Source organism: Melozone crissalis, unplaced genomic scaffold, assembly GCF_028551555.1.
Source record: "Melozone crissalis strain CALT ecotype California unplaced genomic scaffold, PUWL_Pcris_2 ptg000027l_1, whole genome shotgun sequence".
NCBI lineage: Eukaryota > Metazoa > Chordata > Aves > Passeriformes > Passerellidae > Melozone > Melozone crissalis.
This window is the reverse complement of record NW_026535805.1, coordinates 19,373,293-19,391,728: the sequence shown is the minus strand read 5'-3', so window position 1 is coordinate 19,391,728 and position 18,436 is coordinate 19,373,293. Positions and strand designations below refer to the sequence as shown.

General features: G+C 37.5%; 1 protein-coding gene across 5 annotated transcripts in view; it reads right to left on the bottom strand.

Moving 5' to 3' along the window:
* Nucleotides 1-18,436, bottom strand: part of MAP3K4 (mitogen-activated protein kinase kinase kinase 4) — a 62,761-nt gene that overhangs the window by 22,754 nt on the left and 21,571 nt on the right. For 3 of the 5 annotated variants that reach the window (XM_054279459.1, XM_054279461.1, XM_054279457.1), the window contains exons 5-15: nt 15,109-15,255; nt 13,709-13,866; nt 13,275-13,391; nt 12,747-12,846; nt 12,577-12,660; nt 10,308-10,574; nt 8,407-8,556; nt 7,264-7,425; nt 4,710-4,843; nt 3,058-3,136; nt 950-1,016 (exon numbers count right to left, since the gene is read on the bottom strand). In XM_054279459.1, coding sequence (XP_054135434.1) covers nt 950-1,016; nt 3,058-3,136; nt 4,710-4,843; nt 7,264-7,425; nt 8,407-8,556; nt 10,308-10,574; nt 12,577-12,660; nt 12,747-12,846; nt 13,275-13,391; nt 13,709-13,866; nt 15,109-15,255 — 1,465 coding nt within the window. Of the gene's footprint in view, nt 1-937; nt 1,017-3,057; nt 3,137-4,709; nt 4,844-7,263; nt 7,426-8,406; nt 8,557-10,307; nt 10,575-12,576; nt 12,661-12,746; nt 12,847-13,274; nt 13,392-13,708; nt 13,867-15,108; nt 15,256-18,436 lie in introns of all 5 variants that reach the window. The other 2 variants (XM_054279458.1, XM_054279460.1) reach the window with 1 other exon arrangement.

Here is an 18,436-nt window from a genome sequence, read left to right as displayed (position 1 = left end):
CTACCTAAAACAGGCCTCCCTCTCAACAGCACTACTAAATGTGAATGTACAGGCTTTAAATCACTGTACAGAATTTAGCTAAATTTGATTGTAGACTATGCTTCTTTGACTGACTGTCACTGCAAAAGGTTTGTCAGCTATAAGATTTTCTCATCAAAATGATATCAAAACAAGTTTTCCTGAAAAACTAGAAAACCTCCTCTCCTGGGGGCAGATTACCCTCCCCTCATGTCTTTTATCATCAAACCCACCCAAGACAGGAGAAAGATATAAAAGATGACAAAGTATTTTGAAAAGTAAATGAGTCAATGGAGTTGAGAAGAGAAAGACAGAAATAGTGCTGAGAAAGAGATGGGTAAAAGGCACACACAGCAGGCAAAACATTATTTTCTCAAGATGCATCATCAAATATGTTGATTTCACTCTAATGACATCAACACATATCTATAAAAATGTATTTTACATTATGCCATATTTTATAGCAGAGAACTGTTTTGCACAACTCCCATGTATAATGTATATCATGTGTACTTGACAATATAAAATCCATTAGAAGCAAAAACATCTGCAGTGCCAAAGTGTAAATAACTGCAGCATCACAATGAAAGTTTGGGAGAGGGAGCTGTAACTGCCTTCTTAAAGTTAAAATCACTTCTTTACCCAAGCTTTAAGCAAGACAGCCCCTTCCTATAAGATCTGCAGGACTTCACAGGAAGGATAAAATGAGAGGAAAGAATCTGTAAAGCTTTGAAATTTCTTGGGTTAAAGTACCACATATTTACACTGTATCAGGGAATAATGGTTTCACATCAACAATCACAAATAGATTGAAAATACTTTTATTGGCATTTCTCGCATTTTAAAAGCACTTTACAATCAAAATTCTGTAACAGCAGCAGCAAAGCTCCAGAACAAATGCCATTAACTTCTGCCTTACCAAGGTACAAACCTGTAACAGGACTGTGAGGTTTTCCAATAACATGGCCAATGCACTCATTCATCAGAGCTTGTAAACTCTAGGAAAGACAAACATAAAAAGTTGTGATGTTTTGTTACAAGAAGGTTGATGGTCATATGACAAAGCTCACAGTAACAAAATTACATTGTTCAAGTGTGTATGCAATCTGTCAGATAAGCACTCCTATATTCTACCTATTCTATTAAACTTCTGGATCCACATTAGTATTCTGACTTAATCAATTTTTTTAAAGCTAGAAGTCTTGGCTTTCTCTCGTCTTTTGTCCTTGTCAAAATTACATAACTAGTAGCATACCATAAAGAATATTTCAAAATATAAAGGTATTGGAACTTGACGTTCATTGTTAATATACTTAAAATCACATTTCCTGAAAAAAACAATCTTTTCTGCTGTAACAATCTTTTCTGCTCTGCCCCTCCACATCCCAAGAAGAAACCTAAAAAAACTGAGTGAGAATATGATGGCCTGAATCTCAAGGTGAAGTTCTGTTAAAACAAAAAAATATTAAGCCCTGCATATTAAAAGAAATGCACTTTCCTTATCTACCCATGAAGCTATCAAAACTTTCATGAAAGGGATTTTAAAAGTTAAAATCACTGAACTGGGCCTCAGACAATCTGAGACAAATTATTAGGTGTACTATTCAATGGGTATGTAATGCTGGACAAGTTGTCAAATCTTCCTGTGGTTCAATTTACTGGCCAGAACAGCAGGAATATAATGCATCCTCACAAAGTAGTAAAATTATGTTCTTTGGTAAAGCTGCTGTGAAGGTCACTTCTATCTGCCAGTTCACTCAGTGTAAACAAAAGTTTTTCCAGAAATTCAAAAACTTAGTGAAGACCAGGAACTTCAAGGACTAAGAAAAAACATAATTATAAAACTAAAGAAGCATTGAGTTTGAGACTGGCATATTTTACCAACACAGACTGAGCTAGAATTTCATTTTGAAATGTAGAGCTCTAAATATAGACCATCATTCTTCCATGACATGATGTAGAATCTGAGAGATCAGGCTTGACATTGCCATTTCTAGGTAAAATACTGTGACCAGTGCTGTACAGATTAATCAAAGTGGCTTCAAGTGATGATTTCCAAAATTGAAATCCAGTTTAAGAAAGAAAAAAAAGTTCAAAAATGCAGTTAAGGTTTTGGGCTTCCCCCTTTTTTCCCCCTTATTTGCTCAAAGTCTGTTTCAGAAATTCTGTCAAAGCAAAAGAATTTAAGGGGCTACTTCCTAAAGCTAAAGTATCAGTGTATTCCAAATACCAGCTTAACTCTGTCATCAAGGCAGACAACCCTTCCCAGCAAGGCAAACTAACAGGACTAACACATAATTTACTAGAGAGCTCCTGATAAAAATACATGTGAAAAAAGTTTAAACCATGTATTTTCTGGATTATGCAAGATTAATGTGGTTGGCATTTCATAACACATCTTGAAATAAGTAAAAATCAAGAGGTGCTAACACTCACATTCTGCTATTTTGTGGCAACTGTGCTTTCACTTCTCTGTAATATTGTACCAAGATGAGAAATAAATTCTCAGAACAGGAAAAGGAGGAAAGCAGAGTAGACAAAAAGCCAGCTCTACTGGGGTTTTTTCATAATAAAAACAAAAGAAAGATGTTCTAAAGTCTTTTTCATGTTGGAACTACTTGAAAATTAACAAATCTTTAAATGACAGAGATTTTGTATTCATATCCATAGATGAACTCTGGGTGTTAGTTAGCCTCAGAAGCTTAAATTTAGAAATTGATTATCACAGCTATAAATCTCTGTAGAAAGCTGCTGTCAAGTATTCAAGATCCAAGATAAGGTGGCCTCCCAAGACAGTACTAGCAGTACTTGCAACTTGCCAGCAAACTGAAACCATTACTGGCAATGGTCACAAACCTACTCTTTTCATAATCTAACAAACAGGAGAGATGGCAGCATCAACAGTGATATACAACAGCAATTGTTTCAGAACTGCACCTGTGTTCAGATGTTGTTTTATAAGAAGTATCCATGCAAAACATATACTGATAGCTTCACAAGCATTTATAAATAAACACCAGCAGAAAAACTTATCCATACCAAGAAGTCATCTTCTGGGAGAGCTGAAATAAATGCTGGCTCAATGGCTTGAAGAAAATCAAAACCTTGAGTTGCCCATCTATGTAAAAGAAAAAGACAGAAAATGAAATGGTCTTTGGCCAAAGCCATCATTAAAAGTTTCAATTACGTCCAAGAACAGTAAATAACAGTTAATTATTTTTCCTCTGCAAAATATGACAGAATCCTCATTAAAAAAACAGACTAATACATAAAATACAAAAATGTTACCTTTTATCCAGTTATATTCGGACAAAGGCTGATTTTAGCAAGGACACTGCCAAATAAGGTGAGCAGGCCATGCTATGTATCTACACCCATAACATGCTATCTTCCAAACAGTATCACCAACTCAACCATCATTTGTTTCAGAGCAACAAGCCAAACCACTGCAAACCCTGCCTGAAGTCTCCTTTCTGATCCAAGGCTGAAAGGACACTTAAGATTTCACAACTATCTGATAAGTAATGACTGGGCTTCAGTGGTTACCTGGCATAGACTGGCAAAGTAGAGTAAGTAATTTGGCTGGAATGAGTTGTGTCCTCAGCCACCTGCTGTCCCCCACTGCCTCCCTCTTTGACCTACTTGAACTAGCAGCTGCAAACTACAAAACACAAATAGAATCACAGGATATCCTGAGTTGGAAGAGGCACACACAGATCATCAGAATTGACCTTCTGACTCCACAAAAGGCAGCAGAGAAGTTAAGAGCACAGTCCAAATTGTTCTTGAACACCAGAAGGCATGGGGTCACAACCATTTCTCTGGGGAGCTTTTCCCAGCACTTGACCACCTCTCAGTGAAGAACCTTTTCCTAATACCAATCTGAAACTCCTCAAATGCATGTTTTAAGTCATTTTAAAGCTATTTTCTCTTGAATAGTCACCACAGAGAAGACATAAAGAAGTTGCATATAGCAGCTCATTTTCCTCTTCCTTAGCCGAGCATCCTTAATTACTCCTCATTACATCTTGTCCTTTAGTCCTTTCACCATCTTCACTGCCCTTCCTGCTGCAATATTTTTACGTCCTTCTTAGATTATGGGGCCCAAAAGTGCACAGAGCACTCGAGGTGAGGCTGCACCAATGCTAAACACAGTGGTGGAATCACTCCAGCTCCAGCTGATTAGATCGGTTGTGCCTAAGGCACCCCAGGATACACTTGGCCCCTTTCACCACCTGGGCACATCGCTGACTCAAAGCTTACAATCAACAAGAACCCCAAGGTCCCTTTCTGAATGGCTGCACTCCAATCTCTTGGCCTCTATCTATATGGATACCCAGACTTACAGCACCACAGGTGCAAAATCTGGCACTTGCCCTTCTTAAATTTTGTATGGTTGGTTATTGTCCAGCCCTCATAATCTATCAAGTTCTCTCTGTACAATCTCTGTGCCCTTGAGGGAATTAATGTCTTCTCCTAATTTAGCACAGCAAACTTATTTAGTGTGTACACAACTCCTGTATCCAGGTCACTGATAAAAACATTGAAAAAAACTGGCCCTAAAACTGAGCCCTGAGGAACACTCTAGTGACTGGCCACCAGCCAGATGTCACTTCATTTACTCCAATTTTTTGAGTCCAACCCTTCAACTCTACCAACAACTACCACGGCAGTAACAAGTTGGCTGTTACCTGGGTCGAGTGCCCCGGCCACTCTCACACTTTGTTAGCACATAATTCATCCATTTTCTGGCAAAGTTGATGTATTTGTCTCCAATTTTCTGCCTGAATTCTCCAGACATCAGACGAACAACTTCTTTATGGTACTGTAAGAAACTAAAGATTACTTTTCACATCTTAATAAGAAGAACAATATCCACTGGAGTATTTGCAAGCTAACAAAACTCTACAGTATGGTAACAGTCACATCCTATTCTTAGACAAAATTATTTTATGCAAGCAGTTGCCTACTTATAGACAAAAAATTAATCAAGAAAAGTATGATACAAAATACGATACAGTGAGAGGCAGTACTGAGCCACACTGCCTTCTTCTGTGTGCATCAGGCACATGCTGATATTTAACAGTGTACACATCATTGAAGAAACATCCTACAGAAACACTTGGTTCTGTAATCAGAGATTGAACTGCAAAGCAGTGTTTATTTTCAGTTATATTGCAGGAACATTAGGGGATAAAAAAGCTATCTATGAGCATTTAAAAATCAAACAAATACTAGCTATTTCTTACAAGACTATCCTAGAAGTCACATTAGGATATGACACAATCTTTAAAAATTTTTACAAAACCCAGAGGAATCAAATAATAAAACAGTTAGAACATCTGAACACAACATTTTGAATGCCTGCACTTTAATGCAAGCACTCAAAAGCTTCTACTGCATCAAAGAACCACCACAAACCCTGAAGAAATGTCTTATTTTACAGTATTATGCTATTCTAGGCTGAAAAACAGTGAGAAGGTAAGTTAAACCACAGGGTGGTGGGGACACCATCCTTGGAAGTACTATAAAAATGAGTAAATCTGGCTCTTTGTGATATGGTTTAGTGAGCACGGTGGCACTCACTTGAAGGTTGGACCTGTTCTTGGAGGTCTTTTCCAACCGTAATGATTCTGATATCATCTAAAAAGCTGCCAAACAGCAGAGCTTACAAGACTATACCTGAAATCATCAAGTTCTTAAAAGATTTTTAAGATTTCCAGACATTGCTAATTTAACAGATTTATCAGATTCATCTGTTACTTTTCAATTATTCTCAAGTAAAATTTCTGAGGTGACTTTTTATGACGTCCTGCTAAAACTGGTAAATCACAATTCACTAGAAATTACCAAATGTGAGGCCAATCCACATGAAGGACTGCAAGGAGGATCCAGAAAACAACAGACCTGTCAGTCTGAAAGTTATGGATCATCTAGTATAGGACAACCAGGAGATTAGGACCAGCCAGCACAGGTTTGTGAAAAGCAGGTCCTACCTGACTGACCTGATCTCATTCTATGAGAAGGTGAGCCACTTAGTGGATCTGGGAAAGGCTGTGGATGTCATCTACCTATATTTTAGTAAAGCTTTTGACATTGTTTTCCACAGCATTCTTCTGCAGAAGCTGGCTGCTCATGGTCCAGACAGAGGTTCACCTTTTGCTGTGTAAAAAACGGGCAGGATGTCCAGGCCTAAGGAGCGGTGCTACACCCTGCTGGCAGCCAGCCACTACTGGGGCTCCCCAGAACTCAGTTTTGGGGACAGTCCTGTTTTATGTCCTTATCAATGATCTGGACTAGAGGATCAAGGGCACCCTCAGTCAATTCACAGGCAACACCAAGTTGAGAGTTGAGTGGGAGTGTTGATCTGCTGGAGGGCAGAAGGCCCTGCAGAGGGATCTGGACAGGCTGGATTGTTGGACCAAAGCCAGTGGGGTGAGGTTCAACATGGCCAAATGCCAGGTCCTGCACTTGGGTCACAAAAATCCCATGCAGCACTACAAGCTGGGAGAAGAGCGACTGGGGAAAAGAGACTGGAGGGTGCTGGCCCACAACTGGTTGGACATGTTCCAGTGTGTGCCCAGGGGGCCAAGAAGGACAATGGCATCCTGGCCTGCATCAGCAACGGTGTGGCCAGCAGGATTGGGGCAGTAATGGTACTGGGCACTGCTGAGGTGGCACCTCAAATACTGAGTTGGGCCCCTCACTACAAGAAAGACATTGAAGTGCTGGAGCAAGTCCAGGGAAGTGCAGCAAAGCTGGAGCTCAAGTCTTGTGAGGAGCAGCTCAGGGAGCTGGGATTGTCTGGCCTGGAGAAAAGGACGTTCAGGTGCAACCTTACTGTTTTCTACAACAACCTGAAAGGTGGTTATAGTGAGGTGGGTGTCAGTCTCTTCTCTCAAGTAAGAAGTGTTAGGACAAGAGAAAACAGCCTTAAATTGAGGGGAGGTTTCGACTGGATATTAGGAACAATTTCTTCACTGGTAGAGTGGTCAGGCATTAGAACAGGCCACAGAAGTGGTTGAGTCTCCATCCCTGGAGTTATTTAAAAGATGGATAGATGCAGACACGGTTCAGTAGTAGACCTGGTGGGGGTGAGTTAACAGTTGGAATTGATTACACTAAAAGTATTTTCCAACCTAAATATTTCAATAGTTCCATAAATTCTTTTATTTCCACAGTCATTAGTTACCTTATTTGCACCAATGCAAAACCAGAAACTTCAATTGGTTTTTGTTTCCTTACCTCAAACCCAAAATTATAACCCTGAATCATGGCTTCCCGGTAGTATTGCTGCAAAGTGGCAGATTCAGATTCATCAACTTCAGCATCAAACTCAGATGTGAACATGTGATCAACTCTATCAATGGCACTGCTTATCTTATTGCATAGCTGTAATGCATCATTCTGAGTAACAACAAAAAGGGATGGGGGGGCAGCAAAATATTACTTAGTCTTGTCAACTGTAGAATATAAGGAAAACATGAATCTAACAATTACTTTATTTTAAATGAAAAGGTACTATAATGCCACAAAAATCAATTCAGTCTTGAAAAAACAAACATTTTCCAGCAGTTGCATGAAGCAAGTCCTGTAATTAACTCAAGTATTATAATAAAGTTCGCTTGCATGTGATTAAAAACAAAGACAGCAAAAGAGTGAGCAGGGAACCAACAAAAAAACCACAAAACAAACAAAAACATCCAACCAAAACCAGACAGACAAGAAAGCAGAAAATGAGTTCTATCTATAGCGTGATCAAGCCTTTGGTTCTATTTTCACCTTGGTGTCTGGACACAGCCTCTATTGAATGCAGAGACTTGATACTGCCACTTAGAGCCCAACAAACAAACAAATAAACAAACCAAACCCATCCAAGAAAACACTCATCAAACAAAAGCAAAACAAACAAACACAAAACCACACCACACCCACAAAACAAGCAAAGAAAGATTTAAAAACCCACACCAAATTCAAAATAAAACAAACAGAGAGACTACCCACTTTTGCATATTCAAATATAGGAAGAAAAGCTGTCTGTTGCAAATCATTGATTTTGATAAACTTGGTTTTAGAAAATCATACACTTTCTTTCAATTCAATATTGCTGCCACTCTGTTGCTATGGTATTTCATCTGCATTATGGATTTGTTTCCCCATTACCCAATGCAGAAATCATTACACCAATATAGCTCAAGAACACACTCACAAGTCATTTGCAAAAACAGAGTGGAAATAATACTGAAAGTAAAGTCCATAGAGGACTCCCACATAACTTACAATTGCAGAATATGCCATGAGCTTTGCAATCAAATCTTCTTCCACTTTTTTACTTATCACCAAGCAAAGCACCATCAGTTTTGATAAATAATTTCCAAACTTGCTTACCTTTAGCTGCTGTAGAGCTTTGGCAATGATTGGTTGGCTGGATGTCTGTTCCTGGTGCAGAGATATGAGCCCTTCAATAGAGTGCTGGAAAGCTTTTCTCTGACTCACAAGGTGGGCAGACTGAATGACTACAAGGAGGAGGTTATCAACCTAGAATACAAGACACCACTACTTCTTGTAAAGAAAATTCTCTCTGTAAAAATACATCAAATATCACCAGTTTCCAGTCAGTTATTTTTAAAATTCTAATATATGAAAGACCTCTAGTCACTATTCATTAAAATCTAAATTCACACAGAAAAGCTTGATGCTGGCAACTGAAACTCTCATCTAGTGGGCAGAGCTCCATTAGGGTAAATGCCATAGCAAGTTTTCATGGGGAATGTGGTTCTGTTCACTTCAGAAAAATATGGGAAACACTGCATTAAATTATCTTCAGATTAGCTATACACAAAAAAAAAAAAAAGCTAAGCAAAAATAATCATATTTTCTTAAAGCAGATGGAAATAACAACCATCACATAAACAGAGGTTTTATCCAAGAAACACGGCATACTTAGGACAAAAGTCCACTACTGAACAGGGAAAGAAAAGTATTTGCTCAAAATTTTAAAATTATCAATATATGATATGTTTTGGAAATCAGAGCTCGGATATCACACAAGCCTATAGTCACAGAATGGTGCTGCCATAGTAGAGTTCTGCTGATTTCAAACTACAGATAATGCACCTGCAACAAGTTACTCACAAAACAAGACCTACTCCATCCCAATTTTCAATTTTTTTCCTCCCCAAAGAATATTTTCATGCTCAGAATTCTTTACGTGTTGATGAGATTCTTTCATTTGATGAGTATTTAACTAACACCTTACATTTTCTCTAGTTTGAAATCAAAATGCATTTTTTAAGACGAATCTTTCTGAAGGACTTTTTATTTCCTAATCTTTCAATCCTGCATTTAAAAAAACCCAGTGTTACAGACATATAAACACACACACATAGTGTTTTATGTTTATTTACATATGAAAGAAACCATTTGCAGACCAATTTTCATCTATTGCTATTTTTACTTTTTTGTTGTTCAATTGGAACAACAGGCAAACAAGAAACAACATGTTTGCACATTAAAAGCAGCAGTATGTAGAGGAGTAAATTTTTCAACTGTCTGTAATTGCCAGAACCCCCTGACTGCCAAAGGTCAGGCACAGTGACATGGAAAGTCACTCTCTTCTTGGACAGTACAGCCCATTTATGGTAGGGATCCAAGGAACTGCATAACATACCTAAAGGAAAATTCATATGGCTTTACATTAAGGATATGAGAACGCAAGGGGAAGGGAGCTGGCTCAGCTGTCAGAGTGCAGAAGAACTGCTGGCAGGGAAACCCTGCTGGCTTGGGAAGAAGGAAAGTATGACTGGAAACATTTCTTCCTGCAAACAGTCGAACATCCAGTAACTTCCAGAGAAATTTAACATTAAATGTCACAATTCATCCAAGATCAAGAGCAATTGGTTTCATGCCTCAGTGTGTGGAAAGCACACAACCATCACATGTTCTTGGAGACTGATGATTTCTTAATGTTCTGCTTTCAAATCTTATCCACACTCCTGAATACCCAACTAGACATTAAAAGTATCTCTATTTTTTTTATACTATTATACAAGTACAACTCTGAAAAAGGCACATTGGTAGGGACCGATCCTGCCAGGAAATGCTACAATCCATTTAATATTTGCAGTTAATACAATAAAGAATCAAATTCATTCCTGAATTTAAGTTTGTATTACCTATAAAAGGACACATGCTTCACTTGAATCACTCCAGTTAGTCTGACAGAATAAGCATTCACAGGGGTGAAGAGGAAACAAAGAGTGGGGGAATAAGACCAAGACCACACCCACCTGCATGGTGCGCAGCGTATCAACGGTTTCTACCTGTGGCACTACTTTGACTGGCTGACCCTCCCACGCACTCCAGCTGTCATCTAAGTCATGGTCTTTGTCACTGTGTTTGGTCATCAGCAAGTAGGCCTCATAGGTGAGCTCATCTGAATCCTTGGAGCAATCCTTGCCAGCAGCTGCATTGAGGAGCTGCAGAATCACAGCCTTTTCCCCAGCAATACTGCCTGGTACAAACACTTGTAAACTCTCCAGTCCGGGAATTTGTACCTGCAGATAAGAAATACACTGAGTGAGTGAAGCTCATTGTCTCTATGGCAAATAAAAAGACCTATTTTATAGGTCCTTATTTAAGCAATAGGAAGACTCTCCACCCTAAAGGGCTGTACAATATACAGACTAAAACGATACCTTCAGCTATTTTTGCACTGAAAGTCAAAATGCATTATAAATTATCTCTTTAGAAATCCACTGGATCACCATTTTCAGTGACTTTTTCCTGTGTACTTCTTCCTTTAGAAGAATATGTAGAAGTTAATCCTTCTACATATTCTTCTAAAGAAATTTTCTTACAAAAGAAGCCCAGTTTCACATGTATACTATGTATGTATGCATACACGAGTATACAATATATATACACATATTTTAAAAGGTAAATAAGTCAACAAAGAGTGGAGTATTAAAAGAAAAATTCCTTCAGAATTCATACATTTCTCAGTGACTACAAAAGACAACGAGTAAACAAAAATCTGTCTAAAAAAGTATCAATTATTCTTCTACTTTCATAAAAGCCAGAATAAGTCCAGTTAGAGAATTCTCTTTTAATAAAATAGTGTTTTACTGCTCTGGTTAAAAACTACTTCCAATTATATCTGTCACACTGGTAGCAATACTTCAACCAAGTCAGGCATCAGAAGCAGACTGTAAAAAAGCCAGTATCTTGACTTGACATGAGGTAACTGACTCATGGTGGAGTTAAATTCTCTCTTTTCAGAGTGCCATGTTATCAAGCTAAGACAAAACACTTCACTCAGCACTTCTACCATTAGGTAGGCATATTTTGTAACTAAAGGGACTACAATCTGTAGGCCAACACAAAATATTAGATGGTTGTTACTTAAAGCTAAATTAGATTCCCAAAACTAATGAGCATCCACCTGAAAAGGCTGTTAAAAATTTAAGATCTCTACATGATATTAGAGGGCCAATATAGAAAGTGTTCATTATCAAAATGTGTCATTTAAACCATGTGTAACAGATGTGTCAAACTCAAGACACAATTTTTTCTTCAACAAATGAACATCAGAAAAAGATACAATCTTTAAAAGGTCTACTAGAATTAATATGGTGTCTTGAAGCAGCCAAGACTACATACTTGGGGGATAATATTTTTTTAAATAAACATATACTGATTTCTCTATTTTCCAACTCAAACAATTCACAGACCAGGGCCCAGCTGAGCCATTTGTTTTATCCATGTATTTACAATCCTTCATGAACTTCTCTCCTGTGAATTTGTGTCCTCTTAAACAAATTTCTCTATTTAGCAAATATTTACTTAAATTGAACAAGAATTATGCCATGAAAAAGTTAGTGCATTATTTCCCAACTGCAAAATATATATTAAATGCATGGAAGGACAAAAAAGAACAGCAAATTCAAATACATTTGAACTGTTGAAGCTGAATTTTTAAGGAATTTCATAAACCCACAAATGTGGGACTTTATACTGCAGTAAACAGATCAGCAAGAGCTTAACTTACATTTGCTGTATAACAGTTTTCTAGCAACAGTTACTCTGGAACAGAGCCCAGTCCCTGCATTTCTCATGTCCTTAGTACTCTCTAGGAAACTTGCTAAAGCAGATCTCCACTGTAATACTGTTGCTTTATGAAAGCAAAACACAGATCTATAGTCTGAGATTATCTACTCAAACATGTATCCATTCACCTTATAGATTTGCAAGCATTTGTTTCATAGCACTCACTACTAACTGTTATTAAACAGATAGGCTTTTCCTCAGTCACAAAGAGAATCTTTGCAAAAAAAGGAATTAAGGCACTGATTTCCCAAAACATAGACTAACATTCTCACTCATACAAGCAAAAGTACAGAATTTGACTACCACAATTCAATATTAAATACACAACACTTTAAATGTTGAAATATAGATGTCCCCTTAAAACACTAGAGCATGCCAATATTTGACATTTTGCTCAGCATACTCAGTTCACTTTCATGCCTCTAAACTTTATTGCCTATGTGAATTTACCTTCACATACTCTTTTGTTTTCAGAGCATTCAGAAGATCTCGCACAGGGGCTGACAATGCAAATTCTGCTGCTATTTCAAGGTCCTACAAATAATGACAAAACAAAGGAATATGCTTTCAGACTAAATTTCTTTAAAGCATATTAATAAGAGGAGACTGTGTTAACTTACCTTCCTCAGCATTTTAGCAAAACCAAGAGCTTTGGAGGCCCTTTCTCTAGCTTCATGGAACAGCTCTTTCAGTGCTCTGCTGGTCTCTATAACAGACCTCCTGAAACATTGGTAGAAATGAAATGACAATGTTTTAATAAATCATATTACACTTACACAGCCATTAGAAAATAATTATTTACATATATGTTATGTAAATATTTAAGTAAGCAAATAAGTAAATAATAATTTAAGTAAGAAGAACGTAAATATTTACAAGCAGCTGACAAATAAATTGAACTTGTGAAGGCACATTTATGGTAAGAATATAAAAATCTAATTCCAATATCATTACATAAAAACCTCTCATAGCCTGAACTACAGAGAAGGTTACTAGGCTTCAAAAAAACCAAAATGATGATTCATTACTACTGCAGACAGAACTACAGTGATACAGAATGGAAGTTTGCATTCTAAGGAATAAAATACATTATGCATCTGTCAGAATATACAAGTATTTTGTTATTGTTAAGCCAAGAGGTTTAATACCTGATTTCATCTGATGCAGTACTGTCATCAGCACTGGCCCAAAATTCATCACAACTGTCTTGTAGTCCAGAATCTAAAAATATTCCTGTAGACTTCAGCAGCATTCCTGCAATATCACTGTAGCAACAGAAATGGTGGAACGTCAGAGTTTTATTGAGGTAGCATGGCATCTTATACTTCTTACTTCTCAATGCAAGAGAGCTGTTTCCAAGTCCATGTACAGAAACAAGCAGCACTTTGGGGCCCAAAGAAGCCACCTGCATCTACTGCATCCTACACCTATGGCCACTGCAATAATCCATACATTCACAAAGACTAACAGCTGCTTAATGACATCTCAAGAAGTCCTATCTGGGAACCCCAAACAACTGCTGACTTGAATACTCCTCTGGTATAAAACAACACCATAAGTAGAGGAATTAAATAAAACCTACCAAAATAGCTTTCCAGCTTGAGCTTCGCCTCCTCTTATATAAGGAGTTATTTCTTTGGTGAAATTCCATTCTTCCTCTAACAGATTTTTTAAACTATGAGATGCTTGAGGTAACTGCTGCAGCATTTGGATCCAGCTTCGCATATAATCAAAGTAAACCTGAACAAGGACACAGATCATTTAAACAGATATTGTTACACAAGGTGTTAAGGACTAGAACTTCTCAAATCAATAGACAAATGCAGTATTATACAATTTTTAGAAGGTATTTCTACAATAATTTTCATTTACTCCAACTGAAAATGAGCTCCATGTTTTCACACAGAAGGTGCAATTTATGACTCAGCAAGTATTAAGTTCTATGTCTCCACAATACCTTCCTGAAAATATTGACCACCTTGCTTGCTGTGCTGCTATTTACCATTGTATTAGTGAATACTCATAGTAGCCAGAGGACACACAGTAGCCAGTGTTTTTAAAGCCTGATCTGCTGAAAAACAGTCTCTAAACCTTTTATTAACAGGATTATATCAAAAGGTTTTATCTGAACGTATCCTCCTGAATATGGATAAGTGCTGTGAAAAGGTTTCTGAGATTCTACATTACACTTGCTGTTCCTTTATATCAAGTCTTATCTCTCACCTTTATTTAATTACTATTGTTTTAAACCAATATAAAAAATCCAGGAAAGTTCAATATTTCTTTAACCATCTGCCCTTCAGGATTATACTGAACGCAAAAAAATTACCTTTTGTTTCAGTTCAATAATTCATAACATCCCTCCTCAAAAATGGTCAAGATACTTTCTATTGGTTTCAGGTATTTTCAGACTACACTGTAAAAATGCCAAGATCATAGAATCATGGAATATTTTGGGTTGAAAGGGACCTTAGGGATCATCTAGTTCCAACCCTTATCTTTCAGAGGCCAAGTGTTTTTCTTAAAAAGACTGCTTTAACCACCAATTGCATCAATGAATACACATTAAAACAAAGGAATCAATTATGCATTAATGCAATGCCAATAGATAATGATACAATGTTAGCAAAAAAAATATTTTATTCAATATTAAAAAGTTCAAACTTTAATTTGTTCAAACTTGAGTTCAAACGAATTTGTTCAAATTTGTTCAAACTTATGGAATTTACAGTTCTATATATGAACCATTTTTGGTAAATACAGGCAATTTACGAGTATATTGTCTCACAGAGCAAAACCCAGTATTGCTAAAACAGCACTGGCCTGTATGTCACCTTTACAAGTCCATTAAAACAATAAAATTGTATCAAAGCAGGGAAAGGAAAAAAAGAAAAAGGCAACCATCCCTAAAAGGGATAACAGACTTCTATTAGCAGTATTCAGACAAATACACCTAGTTGAACGCTCTTTTTTGAAGCTTACCATTAACATTTTATGCAAATCCTCTTCAAAAGAATCAATGTTGCAATCAATCTTCTGTAAGTCATCTAACACTTCCCCTAACATGAACTGGTAATATTGCTTCATTAAGAGTCCACCCTTCAGAACTTCTTTACACTCTCTCACTAGCTGCAAGAGAAAAACCCCAAAACTGCCATCAGTCAAGACATTACTCTTAAATTTACCCCTTGTCAGCCCAGTTTGTCTAAATATGTTAGTCTGCCACTAAATAATTTCTAGAGCTTTTTGAAACAAATACAGTTGCTCTACATATCTGCAGGAAAGACATCACTAGCTTTCCAGGATTATTGCAATCCCATTATTTGCCACATCAGAGTAAATGGAGATGGAGGCAGATGTTTCAGACTTACTCCCTGCACAATGCCACAGCAAGCAGCTTACTGGATAATTAGTTTAGAAAGGGGCAAAAGGGCTCACAGTCATGAAATCACCACTTTCAATGGAAGCCAGTCAGGAAAAATAAGCAATGTGCTTAACATTTGCTTAGAGAAATGTTTTACTGCAGTGAATTCACTGTCAATCTCCTGGGCAGGTGCCCTCAATTCCAAAATCCGTATAAGACTGAAAACGATTCGTGGGTTTTTGTTGCTTCCTTGGGCAGAGCTAACATGATCAAAATTCCCTTTTTAACTGCAGGAGGGGTTGCCTTTGGAAGAGCTGTCACCTCTCCATGAAAGCTTAGTCTTTATCTATTTCAAGAGACATGCACAACCACAGGTACAGGAGTACACAGGAGCAAGGATCATTTCAAACCTACACTAACAAGTTAATGCCTTTCTTTCACAAGCTCTTCAAGTGCTAAGTGTGTATTTTGAGATCATCATCAGTCTTCAAGTTTGACAAACCCTGATTTTTTTCTGAGAGTCAGAGGGAATGGAATTGCTGGAATTAATATGCTTTTTAAAATCTTCTATAATGGCTCTCCTGGCAAAGTAATATATCAACAGAGTGGACTCAATCTATGAGAAATAATAATGGCACAAAAGTAGAAAACATACAAGAATGTTATTAATATTACAAGAGTCTCTGGACTCCTTTACAGGCCAGAGCACATTGTATTGCACTCCTTGATGTGCAGAGGAAACACGGACAATAGTCTGAATTATGCAGTTTAAAATTTACCAAGTTAGGCGAAAAAGGGTAAAAAAAAGTAATTTTTATAAGGTGGAAATCCAAATGGACACTTTTATATCCCTAACATGTCATATACTTTAAAATTAATGTCCTTCTTCACTCCACTCAATCACATGCAGTGTACTTTCTGTTAACCTATGGGGTTATTTTTTCCCTTCAATGCATACCCATTCCAAAATAAACTTGAAAAACTTCATTAAAAATTGAGTTTATTTAAATAATACTCTTCTACAGGGGTATGCTATTGAGTAACAGAACATAGGATTTACAAAAAAACAGCAGAGTTAATCTTAGTGCCGACTTTTGAAATTGAAATTTGCGAGGCAGTGGCCAAACAAAATTTTGGTGTACAATGAGCACATGAAAGAATATACAGCTTAAACTGAAAATATTATCACTATTATTGGTTTGACAGGTTGTTTTTTGTTTAGGTAGTTTATACAACAAATTATTTTCTCAAAGCAGGTGGGGCAAGACAAACACCACCACATTTAACAACCAAACAGAAATAACCCACATGCACATACACACATCCACCTCTATACACAAATGCTGAATTTAAAAACCATCTTGAACTGTTCAGGTACTAAACTGCCATTAAAACATAACAGCTCTCTCCAATAACACAGGATTATCAGGATTACAAAAGCTAGTACTGAAAGTGAAACATTGACAGAAAGGAGGAAGGCAGCAATAAAGAACAGGAGAAAAGACACATTGTAAAAGGCATATAATCTGTCTTAGTTTTCTTTTTGTGTATATACTTTTTATTGAAATTCATATTAATTTTTAATACAATTGACTTGCTAGTAATACAAAAATTTAATATCACCTTGAAAACGTTGAGTAACAAGGCTACCATACCTGATACATTCACACAGTACTGCTACATATTTCCAATGGTGCCAAAAAAGCAAGAGATATTTAAAGGTCTCAGTGCCTCAAGTAAGATTCACTAGGTCAATCACTACAAAAAACAGACTCTGCTGTGCTACTTGCACACAAAGAACAATCAAGATGGTAAGACCATCTAACAGAAGGAAATGGAACAGCGCCACTTCCAGAATGCTGTGCTGCAGCACCAGCTCTCCTTCCTGAATAATATTTTGAAAGAATTGAAAAATCTTATGTCTCCAGTTAAGATGGCCCAGCTGTCTTGAGTTGTGTACAAGTTTTGCACGCCTGCCCAGTGGCCAAGAGAGCAGCATGACTGAAGACAGGCGAGTTGATCATATTTCAGATGGTCAGCTTCTGAGGGCTAGAGAGTGTGATGCAGGACATTGATGAGGTCCCCTCTCAACTGTCTCTTCTCTGGCTGAACAGGCCCAACTCCCTCAGCCTTTCCTCATAGGAGAGATGTTCCAAGTCCCTAATCATCCTTGTCCTCCACTGGAGCCAGTCCAGGAGCTCCATGTCTCTCTTGTACTGAGGAGCTCAGAACTGGACACAGCAGTCCTGATGCACCTCACTAGGGCATGAGTAGAGGGGCAGAATCACCTCCCTTGACCTGCTGGCAATGCTCCCACATGATAATAAAACAACCTAATTTGGGGATCAATTAATTGTAGGAACCAGCTTCCAGAAGGTTGGACAAGAGAATCTCTAATCCAGTCTTCTCTGTAATTCTGTAATACTCTGTGCACTTGCAGAATAACACAGACTCCTGGACTCTTCAGCTTCATGAACATTTTAGGAATTATAATTCTTCAGGAAACACAGATCTATTTGCAAAACATCCTCCACAGCTCCCTTGCCTATTCAGAAATATTGTGTGGGACAGGAAGCATTTGCTGAGTTGAATTCATTTTTTAAATGTCATTAGTATGGCAGTATCCACTACCAAAACAGTCTGGTACAAACATATTGTTTTCCAGGAGGAAAATGTAATTTTTACTTAACCTGGAGTCCAGAAGGAGCACACAAAATGTTAAGGGGGAAAAAACAAAATCATCTCCATTTCTGAAGGATACACTGTGCATAATAACAGAGTACGCTATGCAGCAGATTACTCTGTGACTGTTAAGGCTGAAGTTGTAGGCTTCAAATGGGGAGAACAAGGGAGAGCATAGGGCAGGAAGGAAGAGAGGACAAATTTATTTGGGACCACAAAGTAACACAGCAATGGATTTTGCATCAGCAAGTAACTGGGATGTGA